At 39.7% G+C, this 17,678-nt stretch overlaps 1 protein-coding gene across 1 annotated transcript in view; it reads left to right on the top strand.

The window, feature by feature from the left end:
* The window catches only part of LOC120954860 (neural-cadherin-like), a gene marked incomplete at its 5' end in the record, with an annotated part of 134,940 nt that overhangs the window by 51,647 nt on the left and 65,615 nt on the right, over positions 1–17,678 (top strand). Inside the window, 1 exon segment of the mRNA XM_049608277.1 lies at positions 15,992–16,135. Coding sequence (XP_049464234.1) covers positions 15,992–16,135 — 144 coding nt within the window.

The raw sequence follows: 17,678 nt of genomic DNA, 5'->3' as shown, positions 1-17,678 counted from the left end.
AATTCCCAAGCAACATATTGCCTTTTTTGGAGTCTTTCCATTTCACCATCTGGCAAAAATGGGAGATGAGCGCAAACAGCCTGAGAAAAGGCGCTGAAATAGACGACGGTAGCCGAATGATTTTATGCAAATTTATGCAGCCCACAACTCGGACACACGGCTTTAATGAGAAGATTCGTCGTTATCGCTTCTTGTTGCGGCCGGCCTGTATCGATGGTGAGGCTCTTGGGCAAGACACACAACTCTCAAGATTGTCCAATTATCACGCAGATTACAGCTTCCCTGTGAAAGTTATCCGAAAACAAGCGTACGGTCTAGGGAGTGATGCGTTCGCTTTAGTTTGAGTGTCGTTCTGCTGAGAAGAGCGGTACAACGGCCAGCTGGTGAAAATATAGTGCAAACGAAAGGAAAAATGACAATTTTCAAATGACCAGATTATGAGCATTCCCATGCGTTGCCTTTCTGCCTGTCTTTGGCGTGTGATTTCAACAAAAAAACTACAAATTTTGAAAGGAATGTAAGGAATACTTGGCTGCCAACCATTTATGATACTGTTCTACGTACATCCCAATATAAACTTTACCTTGTAATTGTAATGACTATTTTTGGGAAATCACAATTTCCTGGGGCATTCCATAAATACTTGCATCACTAAATCCAGTTACTAGTATTTTCCTTGTTTTTAACATAAAATGCTATCATCTTGCATATTTTTTAGGCTTCACGTCACCATCGATCACTGTCAATCGGCTCGAAAGAACATTTTCGGATCACAGGATTTTCCTGATGAAAAAGTGGATTCAATTCGCAAATGGCGAATGCGGAAAAATGTACAGGTCTAATCGCTCGCCAGTTTATTTTTTTAAAATACATCTTATACTGCACTCATTTAGGGCCGTTTTGAAAATCTATTTTTATATCAAAGAAAGTATTTGCTTCAGTAGGGTAGATCCTCAACGAAATATTTAACACTTTTCTGAATACCTTTTTCCTTGTACTGTACACTTGATGTAATACATTATGCTAGCGAAAATGTGTACGCGCTTACTTCACAACGAGCATCCCTTCGTAAAACTTCATTGAATATATGTATTTTCTTTTGTTTTGTCTGTCTGTCAACTATGGGCAAATATTTTGTACTGTCTCATTAATCTAGTTGAGAGAAGCGTAACAGAAACGTCAAATGAAAAATGCGTTACATTCTCCAGAAATGAACATTTTTTTTAAACTCTCTCACCAGTACCAGTGGTATGGGGAAAACATCAAAAGCGCCACTGCACACGTGTTTCATGTACCCCTCGTGGAAGTGCATCCCAGCAGCGGATACTGGGAACGCTGCAATATGGGTGACAGGCAGGTGCCCAATACAACGGGTAGTATCTAACACCTTCGAGGGTTTCTGCATAGCTGAAGTAAATGGAGTGTTTTTCTGCAGCTGTTATGCTCCCCCAAGTTGGGAGCTAGAGAGGTTCCATGTTATGTTAGACAACCTCGTAGCAGAGCTGGATGGGCATAGACCACTTGTAATTGCCGGTGATTTCAATGCCTGGGCTGTTGAATGGGGGAGCAAGCGAACTAATAGCAGAGGTGATGCTGTTCTCGAAAGCTTCGCCCGGCTGGGAGTAACGCTGGGAAATACCGGCACAACCCCCACGTTCGATAGAAACGAGAGGACATCAATCGTTGATATCACGTTCTGCAGTCCCACCCTCTCGGAGAGATTGAACTGGCGAGTTAGTGATGCACTCACACTCAGCGACCATAATGTTGTCAGATACGCCATCATCCAAGGGCATAGGCTAACATCATCATCAGCGCATGGGTCCCGAGTAAGTGGTAGAGGCTGGAAAACCTATTTAAAGAAAATGATGATGGTGTTAGTCTGCGATGAAGTTGATTTTTCGATTTTTATACAGGCGTTTGCCCAATGTGCACTGGTCACGGAGAACCCGCCAATCGACATTATACTATCACCCTCTGCAATGATTTTCCAACCCTGACCACTACACTGGCCTTTCGATGTGGTCCGGTGTGAGATAACGAATGAGCTGGAAATGATTGTTTGATTTATGATTTTGACATGAGCAGCTAGCAGTGCCTCATTCCATCCACTTCCCACTCGGTGCAGACAGTGCGATTCCCGGCACCACCAGCGATAGCGCACATAATTCAATTACAGTACCGTGGATTACTGCCACTGAGCCCCATCGAAAGCGTCTGCCCGGTTTTCGTACCGACATAACAATGATTGACGATTCTGCCAAATGAGGTGCCACCGATTCTGCCACCAAACCACCATTCAGGTCCGGTGAATGACGAATTCTTCCCTAGGCAAGCGGAATGTAAGAAGGGATGTGTGCGTGCCTGCGTCCGAGATAGTCACCGTATGTATGTTCGCGTGTGTACATTCAGAAGGATGAAATTGCGCTTTTCCATTGATTCTTCACGTCATGCAAACGCTCTTGCCATTTTCTTCCATTAATCTTCGTACAAGGGAGTGGTGTGCTCTCGATCGATCGAATAATTCGCACACTAGCCGGATACAATCCGCCTATCCCTACCTATCCTTCCTAGCCCGACTAGTTTGCTCATTTTATGCTTGATCGGATGGAAAGCTTTGAAGAAAATGGAACTGGATAGCTTATTGCAATTCGCCACCCATCTCCGTTCATACACCCAATATCGCTCCCTAACAAGCCACGTATCAATACACTTCGAGCACGCTACAAGCTTAGTGCACTGCTCATTGCATGTACCAACTCGAAGGTACGCCTAGCAGATGCCGACTGCTTAGAGCATACTTTAGCCAATACACAAGCATTAAAATTATATCATTTGATGGCAAAAAGTGAATCCAAAAGCTCGAAAGCAATATAACACTGTTCGTTTTAGCCTCGGGTCCGTTTCAAGCCTTGAAATATATGTCATACAGTCGCGCACGAACGCTCCCAGAGAATAAGAACAGTATCTCGCAAAAGGGTTGGATTTTCCTCGTTGAGATTGCGTGCAATAATTTCCGGGTCAAACAACGAGCACACTAAACCTTCACTTCCGAGACACAGATTCATCGTCACTCTTGAGCTGTTCGAAAGGACACGCAACAGCTTCAGCCTCACGTGTATTAATGTTCTCTGTACGATTTAAAGAACGATGTAAGTCGTGCAAATCTGAAATGTAAAAGATTTCCCTAAATGTTATGCTACATTTTAGATAGCTGCTTCAAAATCTCCAACAATAGTCAAAAGCAAATGTGGTAAGCGGAACGATTTTCAGAACATGTCTTTTTAAAATCCCGAGGCATCTGACAACGATGGTCGAAGCTTAACACCGTCGTCAATCACAGCATGCCCCGCTCGGGAATTAAAGTTACTATATAATATTAAGTCCATTGTTGCAATTCTTGCTAGTTTGAGCGATATTTAATGTATTGAAATATTCAAGGCAAAGTAAAACCCAATAAATATTTTGTTCGTAATTATCTTTTCTCCGGGAGTTGGTAAACCCTTCGCAGAAGAGCTGAAGGGTTCAAATTTTGCATTGTGTGATGTGTTCATTTTTGCCATAACTCTGCATCCCAGGTAACACGCTCTATCTACATCAAAGACCATGTTTAACGTTATATTTCATGATGATCCGGATTTTAAAACCACTTAAACCCATTTCGCCATAAACTGTTATTTATTAAATGCCATTCCCTCAGCAAACCAAAGGTTATGTTATAAAATATAACTCATGCCTTGTTTACCTGTTGAGAGCGAGGGTGTAGTTTCTTTAAGTAAAATATCATCAACCATACTGGAGCTACTGATGATTTTTTAAATAACATGTCGGTGAGCTTGGCGCTAAAATAAATAACATGCAAAGTTCGTTCATGTAGCATAGGCACACATCTCCAGGAGAGCTTAGCATCCCGTCCCTGTCCAGGTTTCGTCCGACCACATACCGTTATTATTATGTCAAACATGTTGTGCTCTGTAAATACCGTCCCAGAAATTTATCTATTTACATAATCCAGCTTCGGTGTCCAGGCAAGCAGCAACAACAGCAAAAAAAAAAAAGATTACTTTTAAGTCGATACAGAAAAGAAGAAGAAAAACATCACACACGCAAGCCAACAAAAAAGTTTCCACACCACACAATGACATTGGTTTCATCATGCACCAACGATCGTACCCGCTCTGGTAAATCAGAGCCCAAATGATCCTTGTCGACCTTTGCAGGCAAATTTTGACCCAGGGTCGTATTCAAAAATCCGGTCACCTAAGCCACTCTAGGGGACTCCTTCCACGGTTGCAAATTGCCGAGCCACATTTTTCGAAGCGGGTACGTGAATGGCATTTCGGAAGCAGCCTACCAATCGACCCGCATTTAATGTTCTGATGCGAGAGTAGACGAAGGAGATGAGGAAGAATGAAGCCACAACCACGACTCAGTATTGTTGCTATAGCCGTCCAATAAATCCCTACTCCCTGGGCAGTTAACACCAGCTCGTCATCCCGAAGCGCACCTTTTGCCCGTGTCTTCACACTCGCTGTTTCGTTTCCTCGGTGACGATCTGCTGGATTCTGTTTACCATCGGACGAACTACATGATTGTCTTCGCTCTTCTCGTTTTTCCCACGGATTCCTCTGTCGCGAACAAAATAAAAGTAGATTATGCTGGTACTTTAATTAGTAATCCTCCTTTCCATCTGTTCCACCTGGGTTTGGTGTTTTCAGTAATCCCGAGACCACTCGAATGGGGCTTCGTTCGTAATCGATCGCCGTAATATAACAGCGTCGATGAGTGGTAGTCTACGTGAGGACCAACTAGTTATGAAATGTCTCGAGCGAATGGTAATTAAGTGTGTGCAATGCCACTGAAGAGGTGCCTGTGCTTAATTAATATGATTGAAAGAATTCAATCAAGCCAATGGTCTACATTGGGGTTGGATAAAGAAGAAAAAAATCTTTATCTATTTTAGTTTTAACTTTAACCCTTAAAGATTTTCTAAAGAAACTATGTTATGCTAAAGTTTTTTTAAGTTGAGTTTGCAAACCAACAAATTGATATTTCAAAATAATTTACATTACAAATGAAAGCAATGTCCCGTCAACCAAAAAGCTCTAACAACCTGACACGTCCCGAACACTGAAAACTAATAACCGCCTGTCAAAAAAGATGGCACTACACTGCATCAAATCAAGAACAATTTGTGCAAAACGGGAAAGAAAATAAGACCAACAAACATGTTATATACACCTCAGATGTTTAGATGCACATACATCAGATGTACAGCAACCGGGCTACACACACACAAGAGATACAGCAACCTTGAGTGAAAGATCTAGAGTGGTTGGTGGTCTTGCGATGTAACAGGAGGAAGAAAAAGAAGAGGATAGTAGAAAGGCAACGACGAGAAAAGATATACGTGTAAAAACTGATCAGAAGAATATAATCTTTAAAAGTTAACTAACAAAATTATAAAAAGCCAAATTGAAATTACGAGCGAAAGATAAATCACCATCATCAATTAGATTCTCATCCTGTACGTCCACTCATCACTACCCATTCCGGGGAGAAATGATGAGATGCCCGTTAATGTTTCTTCTTGCCCTAGCCTGACCTCATTACGGCAAAAGAAAGAGCTCGCGGTGGATGCAAACGTTATTGACGACCGTGTGGTTGAAAACTGTGACAAGAAAGCAACCGAAACTTAGAGAAAATCGTCTGAGCAAGTGAACAAAAACCGCCCACACAAATGTCGGGAAGCATCAGTCTGTCGTTGTCACACTACGGTACTAAAATGAATGTCTGAGTGTGTGTGAGAGTCTTTTTCACAAAAAAGAGCAGAACCAGGAGTGTGGTACCATTTCATTAAAGCAATTTTTCCACAAATCAGATCTAAGCATTTGCCGGCATTTTTTTCGTTCGCACATGATTGCATCTGAATCCAACTGCACCAGCAGAAAAAGAACATATATTCTTCCTTTGCTCTTACCGGAAATGGAGCAAAGGGTGGTAAGGATAAGAAACGACCCAAAACGCACTCACACCCAGGGGAATTGGTAGGTTTTTCATCGCATTTTTCTTTGTACCATCGCACCATTTCATGACCAGTGATGGAAACACTTACAGAATGGCAACATATTTTCCGGCTGACTGTTTCCCGTCCATGGTAAAGGATATTTTTACCCCCAGAGCTCAGGGGCTGCTTCGTATTTCTCTTCTTTCGTCCTCAAGACTGTGCTCATTTCTCTCGGACGCGATACAAGAAACCCATCCCACCATTCCGGTAGCTAATAAACAAATATAAAGAAGGAAAACACTACAATAACACAAATTGAGGACCACCCTCGGGACGCTTGGTTCAACAAAAAATGAAGAAAAAAACACAACGGCGAAGTTTCGGGAAATTGAAGGAAGATGGCACATAAACCCCATCCCAAGTTTCAACCGGACGAAAATGTGCACCACTGCATCAAATGGATGCAAATTTTTATTTAATTAATTCCACTTAGTGTTTGTTTATTGCACAAAAATGTCACCGCTGGTTGGACAACCATCCGGTGTTCCGTGACCAATACGGTGCCCAGGGAGTGCCACGGCGTGGAAAGAAAGCTTAAATATATTTTACTTTTCTTCCCTTTCTCCCTCTTCTGAACATTTTGTTCCACGACGTTGCATTTTTGTTTTGGGGAGCTAAGCGAACATAAATTAAAATGTATATTTGTCTGTAGCTATGTGTTGTTTTCGGCTTGAAAAAATAAAGAATCATGTCTTAATCCCAGTTGTCGTGTGGGAGAGCGTTGTGCTCGATTGGGTTGTTATTATTTAAACTGGAGGCTCTTGGACGGTGTTTTAACTCGCGACAAAACGGAAAACTAGAGAACAATTGACGGACTGGTACGCGGTGCTTAGGACTAAATTCCTAGATTAGATGCTATTGAAATTTATAACCATCATATCAAGATACAGGGAACGATAGTGAACGCTTTTGTTAGTGCTTAGTAAAAATAATTTGAATTTTGCTATTTTGTAAAGATTAGTTGGGCCTAAAAAACTAAATCCCAACGAGCTTGGAAGATTGCCGTCTTTCTAAAAAGTTTCTAATTTCTTAATCCTAGCCCCGACTATCACAGCACAAGTTACAGACACATTCATGAGGGCTCGATTTAATGGACGATCGTAAAACAAAATATTATTCCATCCCAAAATCAATTAGCATCGAACTCGACGTGTTTTGTTTCTGCATTGGTGGCATGAAGGGAAGGAGATGAGTTTTCGGAAAATTGACGATGACTACCCAGGGAACCATTTTCAATGATTGGTGAACCGTATTTTCAGAAAGCATACAGAGAGAGATAGAGAGAGAGAGAGAGAGAGAGAGTGATAGCAGATGCTGGCAAGCAAGATTAATTTTGCTGGCAAGCAATTAAAAAGTACGAGAAAGTGTACTGCCCGACGTTCAATAACAGCACCATCCAGGATTGGTCTAGAACGATTTTATCTCGCGTCAATAAAATGTCGTTGTTTCGGGTGGTCATAAGGCATGGTGCACACAATCGCTATCATTCGCCCTGCTGGCCAAGTTATATTATTATCTAATTTGACGTTCAGCGACCGCCCGCCTAAAGAGGTATTTTATCTGCCAGATCACGCTTTTTATTACCATTAGCACAGCTATCCTTTGAATATTGCGAAGGAAATAAAGGACATCGATGGGGTCGGCTGTGGTATAAGTGGTTTGATTGAAAACTCAGAAAGCATGGCAGATTGCTCCTGTGACAGTTTTATATTGAAACAACTAGCATTAAATGACCGATAAAAACTATTTCTAACTACTAAATAAAACTAACTTTTTTATTTATTTTAACTATAACTAATTTAATTTATTTTTATAATCCCGCTACTTTACACCGTATCCCGCAATCACCGACACCAGAATGGCCTTTTTTCGCCATCGCTTCGCTCGTCTCGATCGCTTCTCACTCTCTTCTCATAAATTGTTCTCGCTGAGTGTCAGCCGCCCGAACCATGTATGCCGCCTTCAGCTCCATCTACACGTAGCCGGTTGTGTAGAGAACTTGTTGCGGCTAAGGTCGCTACAATATTTTGTCCTCATATTTTGTGCTCAATGAACGATACAATGGCGACAAATACCGTTGTCAATGGATTGTCATTAATGTATAGTGTCATGGAGGCGCCTGGTACTCTATCCTCGCATACGGGTGATAGGTGTATTGGTTCCCCCGAACGGTTTCATCGCGGACAGCAAACAAAGTTAATCGATGCAAAAGGAAATGGATGGTGTATGTGGAGAGAAAATGTTGGAAATGTAATATCCCTGTGTTCAATGCAAACAACTGGCAATACAATGTTCTTGAATGTTTCGCGCCTGATGCAATATTTTGCACGAATAGCGAAGGTTTTGCTTTCATAACGTCGTGGAATGGTTCATGGAATTATGCAAAAGCAATCACCACATTTTATTATTATTATTATTATTTATTCCGAAAGTTATCTAGCTGGCATAAGCTTACATAACATACTTATTTCTATAGTTAATGCTAAAGAACAGTGCTAACAAAAACGCATCAAAAAACATAACAAGTTTAACTGTCAATCAACCAAATAAAAATAAAGAAAACAACATAAACTGTGGAAGCGTCATATTAAGCTATGTAAAAAGGTCCGTAAATTGTTTAAGTTTGAGTTCAAGTCGACATTGTTTCCTAGCGAGTTATAAGCACTTAACATTTTTAATAAAGGATCGTTTGATCCAAAATTAGTCGATCTGAATTCTATGTTAAATAATGTCCTGGTTCTTAACATTCTACTGGGGGCCTGAAAGTTCAATTTACTCAGAATTGACGGGGCGTCTAAAGATCCGGTAACAAGTTTGTGTATAAATAAGCACTGTGCCGTCTTTCTTCTATGTTGCAGAGGTTCTAGTCCAAATAGCAGGCACCTTGTACGGTAAGAGGGACAAACAGAATTACGAGACCATGGGAGACGGTAAAACAATGAACGAGTGAGCTTACGTTGAACCGATTCTAGCCTATCTATTAAATATTGCTGTGTCGGAGTCCAAATAATACTAGCGAATTCTAAGGTAGGACGGACAATTGCACAATACAGAGCTTTTATACTGAATGGATCTTTGAAGTCTTTCGCAACACGCAAAATGAATCCTAACAAACGGAAGGCTTTTGAAAGTATTGCTTCATAGTGGTTCTGTAACGTAAGTCTGCTATCTAAATGGCACTGATCTATCATCAATTTTATAATCGTAAACAATGAGGGTTCTTTTTCTAGTGTAGGATATAACAGAGCATTTAGATATGTTGAGACGCATACAATTTGATTTACACCATGAGTTAAATCGAGTTAAGCAGTTTTGAAGGGTAAAACAATCGGTTTGATCTGATATCGGTAGAAACATTTTCATATCATCTGCATAAAACAATTTTTCGCAATCTGGTATAACATAAATAACATCGTTTATGAAAATGTTAAAAAGAATAGGTCCGAGAATACTGCCTTGTGGAACCCCGGACGTGTTGGTGAATGGTGCAGATATAGAGGAGGAAATATTCACTGTTATATGCCTATCACTTAAATAACAGGAGAGCCAATGAACTAGCGCCCCATTTACTCCGTAGCTTGATAGTTTTGAAATTAGCATTGAATGATTTACGGAGTCAAAGGCAGCACTGAAGTCGGTGTAGATTACGTCTACCTGTTTACCATTGTCCATTGCAGGATAGCAGGTGCTCAATAAAGAGAGAAGGTTTGTTTCAATTGAGCGGTTGGGTAGAAAGCCGTGCTGATCATTGGAGATTATATTTTTAAAACCACTTGATAGGTGTTTCGAAATGGTGATCTCAAAAATTTTGCTGACTGCACATAACATATAAATACCACGGTAATTACATATGTCATTTCTATTTCCATTTTTGTAAACCGGGAACATGAATGAAGATTTCCATGCTTGAGGGAAGCGTTTCTGCTGCAAAGACTTGTTGAACAATGTGGTCAAGACAGGAGTTAAAGCATCTCTGCAGCGTTTGAAAATAGCACTGGGTATAGCGTCAGGCCCAGTAGCGAATGAAAGCTTCAACTCGTTGATAGCCGAGGCAATGTCAGCTTCAGACAGAACAGGAAGAGGAATGTCGGCAGCATCAGGTATATGGTTGGACGTAACAGCATTAGTGACTGGTGGCGTGTTACTCACGTATGTTGATGAAAAGTAATCAACAAATGCTTGACTGATTTCAACATTACCGGTGTACGATCTTCCGTTCAGAAGCATCATTGATGGAAGTCTGTTACTATCTCGTTTTTGTCGAGCAAAACTAAAAAACGTTCTTGGATCCCTTTTAAATCGGTTTTCTATTTTTCTTACGTAGTTGGCGTAGGCTCGGCGATTAAGTGTCTGGTACAGACGGGCAGCTTTAATAAATATTCTTCTATTGACCTCGTTCTTATGTTGACGGAACATTTTATGGAGTCTTTTTTTCTGTTTTCTCAAGTCTTTTAACCGTGAGTTAGACCAGGGTGGCTTGGTTGGGGTCCGATAACGAGGGACAAACTGATCGTAAAAGCTTGTGATTTTATTTGTAAACGACAAAATGTTTTGATTGAGATCCGGGTCTCTGGTGATATGGCTCCAGTCAACGTTGGTAAGGGCCGATGAGAGACCTATAAAATTCGTCTTTCGGAAGTTCCGACTCTGAATATTTGAAGTATGTTGTGGTGTTGTAGTGTGATTTGATTCAGAAAATAGGCGGAGAGCAATCACCGGGTGGTAGGAGTCTGGTTGAATCCAAGGGTCAAGAACGAGCTCCAACTTTAGTAAGTGGTAAGGAATCCCATCATCAGCCAAAATAAGGTCCAGTATAGAACCATGGGGATTCATGTAGCAGTTTAGTTGAGACAGTCCTGCATAGTTAAATTCATCGAGGAGAACTGAACAGGAAGGATTAATCCGGGATTCCGATGTATTTAAAACTGCAACACTTTCATTGGATGTGCTCCATACGAGCTGAGACTGATTGAAATCCCCCATAAGGATCATTGTATCATCGGTATATTTATCCCGCACACACCGAAGAGTGGAGCATAAAGCATTTATTGTGTGGGTGTCGTTGCAACGATCCGGTGCAAGGTAGATAGCACCAACTATAAGAGAATTCGTAGGGGTTCTCAATTGAATCCACAGACTCTCAGTTATGTTTGAAAGAGGAGTGCAAGGGCTAGAGGCAATTTTTTTTAACTGCAATAAGAACTCCCCCTCCTCTTGTCTTTGTACTATTAGTAGTGGAACGATCGGTACGGTAAACTGTGAAGCGGTTGTCGTCAAAAAGCATCGTCGAGGAAATAGCATCGTCGAGCCATGTTTCAGTTAAAACTATAACGTCATATTCTGATTCATAACTTGCTGCATATAAATCAGCTGTTTTAGTGCGTAGCCCACGCACATTTTGATAATATATCGAAAGTTCACTCAGGGGAGGCTGTGAGTGTGTGATCGTTGGGAGAGTGTCGGAGAGCGAAACAGTATGATGTTCGGTGTTCGGGTTGTTCTCTTCGGGTGTGAGAGTGTTCGGGACGATCTGTGATCTCATAGTCATTCTGGTGAGTTGTATAGGGTATGTGGCGTAAAAAAATCGTTGATTTTTTTATTACGGAACTCAAATTCGGCATATACGAAACCGCGGGGCCAAGTTGCAGGTGAAAGTGCTTTATTCTTAAGTGCATTTGGGAGACTGACCTTGAAGGAGATGAATCGAAGCGTTGCAGGATCACGATCACGAGGAAGTATTTTTTTTACCATACAATTTTTATTTTCAAGGCGATTGGTAAAAAAAGTTGTCATATCTTCTTCAGTAACGTGCGGTGCGATGTGAGTGACAAACAACCATACTCGTGACTCAACATTTGGAACGAAGCCTTCAAACGATGAACTTGCATCAGTTGCTGCACCGGTAAGCAATGCGTTTCGATGATGAAAGGAATGATTAGCCGAAGCTGCACTGTCAACACCGATTCTTCGTTGTGTTTGTTCGCGTGGTGAAGTAGATGAAAGAGTGTGAGTGATATTGCGTGTATGAGAGCATCCAGGCAGCATTTCCGAAGAGCTCGTGGTGTTGTGAATAGTTTTGACGGGATGGACAGGCGTAGTGTTCAGTGTAGTAGTGGAAGCCAATCTTTCGTTGAACTGTGAAGTGTTAGTGGCATGGTTCCTAGTGAGTGTGTGAGGATATTCGGAATGGTTTGTGCGTATTCGTAGATCAATCTCTGCAATCATTTCTCTCTTCAACTCATTTAGTAGGTGAGATATTTCGTTCTTCATCTCACTAATCATTTTGATGAGGCGGGGTGCCTTCTCACCAAGAACCAAGCCATTATCGGAGTTGTTGTTGGTGCACATATTGCAAATCCAAACAATATTATTGCTATGAGAAACACTTTTTATGCTCGATTTTGGCATTTTCAGACACTTTGGATGGAAAGCCTGTTTGCACGAAGAGATGTTCAAGTTACCGCCACATATGATAACTGCTTCCTCGGTGTCCAGTGAGCAAATCCGGCAGTGAGTCATGGTGAATTGACGAGCAGTAGCACGACGCAGAGCACGACGAAAACAGGAAACTAAACCCGAAATAGACCGATTTTAATGCCACTAATCAAGTGTTACAGCACACCACTGCAGCCAACTCTCTACTTTCAGAATCCTCAAACTAGTGAATACTACAAGCGCGATCACAACAACGCAAATATTATCTGATTTGTACGGAGCAAACTCAAGCACGACCGTTCACCGCAAACGTCAAACGCAGACCTGTTTGCTTTTGCTGTTACTCATTTATTTGATTGAACTTCAGCTAAAAGTAGAAGCCAATTGAAATTAATTTACACTCTTGGCATTGATCCCGGTTAGATGGTTTGCAGAAGGATATATTAAACATATAATAATTTATACACGCAATGATATTTCACAAAGATTATTTCTGTACCAAAAGTGAACAATTATTCGAGTAAAATTTTCATTGTAATAATAATAAAATTTATCATACTATTTAAATAGCACAAAAATTATATCGGACACATTCTATACATTATAAACTAAAAATTACTGTTTTCCGTTGAGGTAAAAAGTTCATGCCTCAAAGCAACTTTCGAAAAATATACCATGCCACTAAATTATTTCAACTGCACTTTAGTGAACAATTTATTCAAATATTTCAACATTGACTCCATATTGCAGTCACCGTTTGTATGGTGTTAGCAAAAAACTAACATTCCACATCGCATGCATAAGAGAAACGGCACACGATACATACTCCTCGCATGCCGTTGGCTTCCGCAATAAAAAGCGAGAAATTCAATTTTGCCATTTTAACCTCGCCTGCTGAAAGTTAATAGTTGTAGTATGTAGCACTACCGTTGATGCACTTGTGCATACCTGCCATTAGAATTCGAGTTAAAGTAAGATTTGAAAAACAGCAGACACGCAGCAAACGAAGTCATATTTGACGAAATAAATAATTGCATTTTAGACCGTACGTTCGCATTGGTGGAACTATTTCACCAATCCTTCACAGTGCCCTCGATTGCATCGCAATTTTGCAATTGCGCCGTTCAATCGATCGATATGTGACAGCGAGCAAAGACATACCGAAGAATCAATAACATACAGAATGGTTTATTTCGTTTCACACTTGTTTTGATAGCATCTGTATGAAACTCCTAATTTTCTTTTCTCCTCCTTTGGTGGTAGAATCTGAAGCAATAAATTTCAGAAAAGCATTTTGAGTTGAAGTTAAAGTTGGAAAAGTACTGGAAATGTTCGGCAGATTGATATTTTCCTTATTATATGATAATAATGTTTTAAAAATGTTGCTCTTTCAAACACCATTCAAGGCCGAAATATCAACATTCTTATGAAATTCATGCCTTTTTTGTTATACATTAGGGCCGGTCTGGTCGTACAATCGTCAACTCGACTTAACAACATGCCCGTCATGGGTTCAAGCTCCAAATAGACCGTGCCCCCATATGTAGGGCTGACTATCCTGCTATGGTGGGAAATCAATTAGTCACTGAAAGCCAAGCTCACTTTACCAGTGGGTACAAGCAGGCCTTGACCGGAAACAGTTGTTGTGCCAAAGAATAAGAATAAAAAAAGTACAAGCAGGAAAAATCGTCAAGGTTTTCTCAATCTTTTTGTTTCTTAAAATATCCACCAACAACTTTATTATTTTAAATATGTTAAGAAGATTGGAAAAACAATAAAAAATATTTTTAAATTAAAATTTATTTTATGTAAAAACTCCATTTCGCTGTTCTTCTTTGTAACAATCTTCGAGGTCATGCCGATCTTTAAAGATTTTTGAGGCTAATTTCGCAACACACAGCCGGATAATTATTTCTTGCTACGAGGTGACCATAAGAGAGATTTGAACTCATGCTGGGCAAATTTTTAAGTCGTTCGAGCTGATGACTGCTCCACGAGGCAGAATTATATTTATATGTTATTAATGATTAAAAGATATCAATTGATTATTATTACCTTAATTTTATTACCTTAATTCATATTCCATTTTATCATAGAGTAAATTCTAAAAAATTAATCTGTTATAAAACAGAATGTGTAAAAATCACTATCAAGTGGGCTTTTTACTTTAATAATATAACAAAAAACAGAAGAAATACAAATTTGAAGTAAACCAAAACATATATTACATCAATATTCTAATACCAAAACATTAAGAAATTCTTTAAGATTTTTTTTATCCTTCTACACACGATCGCTTTAGTCTTGCGTAAAACTGACCTCTAGACAATTAGATCGTAACAATTCGGAAGCAAAAATTAAAAAAAAACGATGGTGGAGAACATTTAGCTTAAAATTAAAAACTGTAGTAAATTGCAAAAAGCATGTTAAATTATTTGTCAGCAAAAAAAAAATTAAAAAAAATTAAACAAGATGTTACAAGTTGAACTCGGATGGTGATGGTTTCTTAGCTTTGCTTTGTACTATTTTGCCACTTGCTCGTGTGTCGAGGCAACGCATGGCGTACATGGCCAGCATACGAACGAACGTACGAATCAAAGTCAGAATTCACTCTTGTAGAAAATGGATTTTATATTGTTTCAAATTGCTCTTCTGGACACAGAGTGTCCATGCAGAGCGTGGCAGGAGGCCAAACATAGCCTTTTGAGTCATGGTACCGTGTTGCTTCCGTGCGGCGATTGCAATTGCACCGAATCACAAGATCAGCTGGAACGCGCGAACATCCATTCGCTCGCAGTTCGATGGATATCTATGTTTGAATTTCGTTTTTGTTCAGGACGCCAACACAAAACACATACAGACAAACACACATCCTGTTGGCTTTCTGCCTCTCCAAATCACTACAAGAGAAAATCTAAAATCGAAGACATAATGGATCTATTCCCACTAACAATGAAACGAACCATTGGATTGGTTGGGAAGTGAGTAGGATGGGTCGGTGATGGTTTCGGAAACGATCGAACAATATGTGTGGTTATTCCATTCTAACTTTGTGCAATTCTTTGTGTTGCAGTTTTCCCTTTCCTTACCGGTTCTAATGCGACATCTTTGTCTATCCACTTTATATACGTTGTGTAACTTTGCATTGCAATTACCGTTGTTGGAGACCGTAATGGAAGCAGAGAAATCGAAATTTATCTACCTGTTTTCCATTAGTGGTAATTGATGTTCAGGAGTGTCCGTTCCAGAACCGGTTGAGTGAGTGACATATGTGACTACTTTTCATACTGGATGGAACACGACAATAGGAGCAAAATTTAAATATTCTTTCATTTTCCTTTTAGTTTGCTATTTCCTGGTAGGATCTGAAATTATAGCATTTTTCTGAGTGAATGCATCGGTACCTGTATTTTAGGCGCACAGTTTATGTGCACTACTTTAATCAACTAAATAAAAAGTACATTGTGTGTGTTTTGCTTTTCTTTTCAGTTTCTAAATTCATCAAAACAGGGGTCGGTGACAAAAACGAATACCCACTCTATTTCGAGAAGGTTATCTATGAGGTGGACATCGACGAGAATGTGGAAATCAATCACAACTTTCTCAACGTCAGCGCAAAGACGCACGGTGAGGGTAAGTACTATGATACAACATACTGGATTGCTAAAGAATATTCTATTAAAGCAAAAAAGAGTTAATAGTTATGATAAAATAAAATAAAAATATCTAGATTTTTCCTTAATCCAGACCTAGGCTCTTTAAACTATTAGACTCATTTTCAAAACAGTTGTGTTTTATTCTATATCTTTTTAAGATACAGGCACGATCTTAAAAAGATATGGGAAAAATCACATAGCAATGTTTTACTAAATATTTGCCAATTAATGTAGATCATTTTATATTGACTCTGATAAGCGCATGTAAACAAGAAACCTTGAACAAATACCTCAGTCCTCTGTCTCAGTAAAATGCATACCTCACTTTACAGGGTTTTCGAGGATTATATAGACATGTTCAGCGTGTTGTAGATTCGTTCAGGCATATAATAGACTCTTTCAGCGATATATAGAATTGTTCGGAAGTAGGCGTTGACATGTTCGGTTATTCTGTAGAGCTGTCACTTTCGTACCCTTTGGACTGCAGCTTGTATCATTCTCATTAGAAGGTAATCAAACGGTTTGCTAAAAAATATGCTTTTTCTACTTATTTATGTATTAAACAGCTTGAGGAATGATTATTTGCTACTTTTAGGACATTTAAGCATGAAAAATTAAACGTTGCGGCACAGGGTGTAAACATAACAAATGACAGCTCTACAGAATCGCTGAACATGTCAACGCCTACTTCCGAACAATTTTATATCTCGCTGAAAGAGTCTATTATATGCCTGAACGAATCTACAACTTGCTGAACATGTCTATATAATCCTCGAAAACCCTGTATCTCAAATGCCGTTGGTTTTCCCGTACCCACACAAGACCGGCCTGAGCAAGAACTCATGTTTATACACTTTGTATGTACCTTTCTCCTCTTGAAACCGTTTTCCTGATTAGCCTCTAGGATAAGTGCATTCGTGTACGTCCGTTTTAACATGACGGATGTCACTTTCCTGAGATTGTGGGGATGTATGTGTAGGTTTGCAGGAAGGTTTGTTTATTAATGTGTGTGCGAAGGTACCATACTGTTTTCTGTACTTGCTACTTTGTAGTGAGAAAACACAACTTTTCGTATATTTACTTTTTTCCCCCCCCAAAATGATTCTCACTTTTCGGAGTCTGGGCGCATTTTAAATGGTCGAAGCTTAAAACCTTTTGGGTGGGTGTTGTTTCTTTGCAGATAAAAACGAACTTGAACGGGAAAACAAAGCAATTTGGAGAAGGAAGTGTTTGTACATCGTATTTGTTTTTGTGTTGTGTCTAGTTGTGAACTTTATAACGAAGATAAACTATAGAAAAACCCTTCGATTTCATCTGAAACACAGTTTATCATTTGAATGTTATTGACATCAATCCAACTGTTTGTAAAAGCACAATTAGATGGTAATTTTTCTGTTAAAAAATTTAGGAAAAATGCATTGGACCAACCATAACGACACCCGTTATCACCCCTCAAAGTGTATCATTACACTCTCGCTTCTTACCATACAAACTATCTCTTTGAAAGCTATGTCGAATAA

This window comes from Anopheles coluzzii, chromosome 3 (genome assembly GCF_943734685.1).
Source record: "Anopheles coluzzii chromosome 3, AcolN3, whole genome shotgun sequence".
In the NCBI taxonomy this organism is placed as follows: domain Eukaryota; kingdom Metazoa; phylum Arthropoda; class Insecta; order Diptera; family Culicidae; genus Anopheles; species Anopheles coluzzii.
This window is presented reverse-complemented; position numbering and strand designations above follow the sequence as displayed.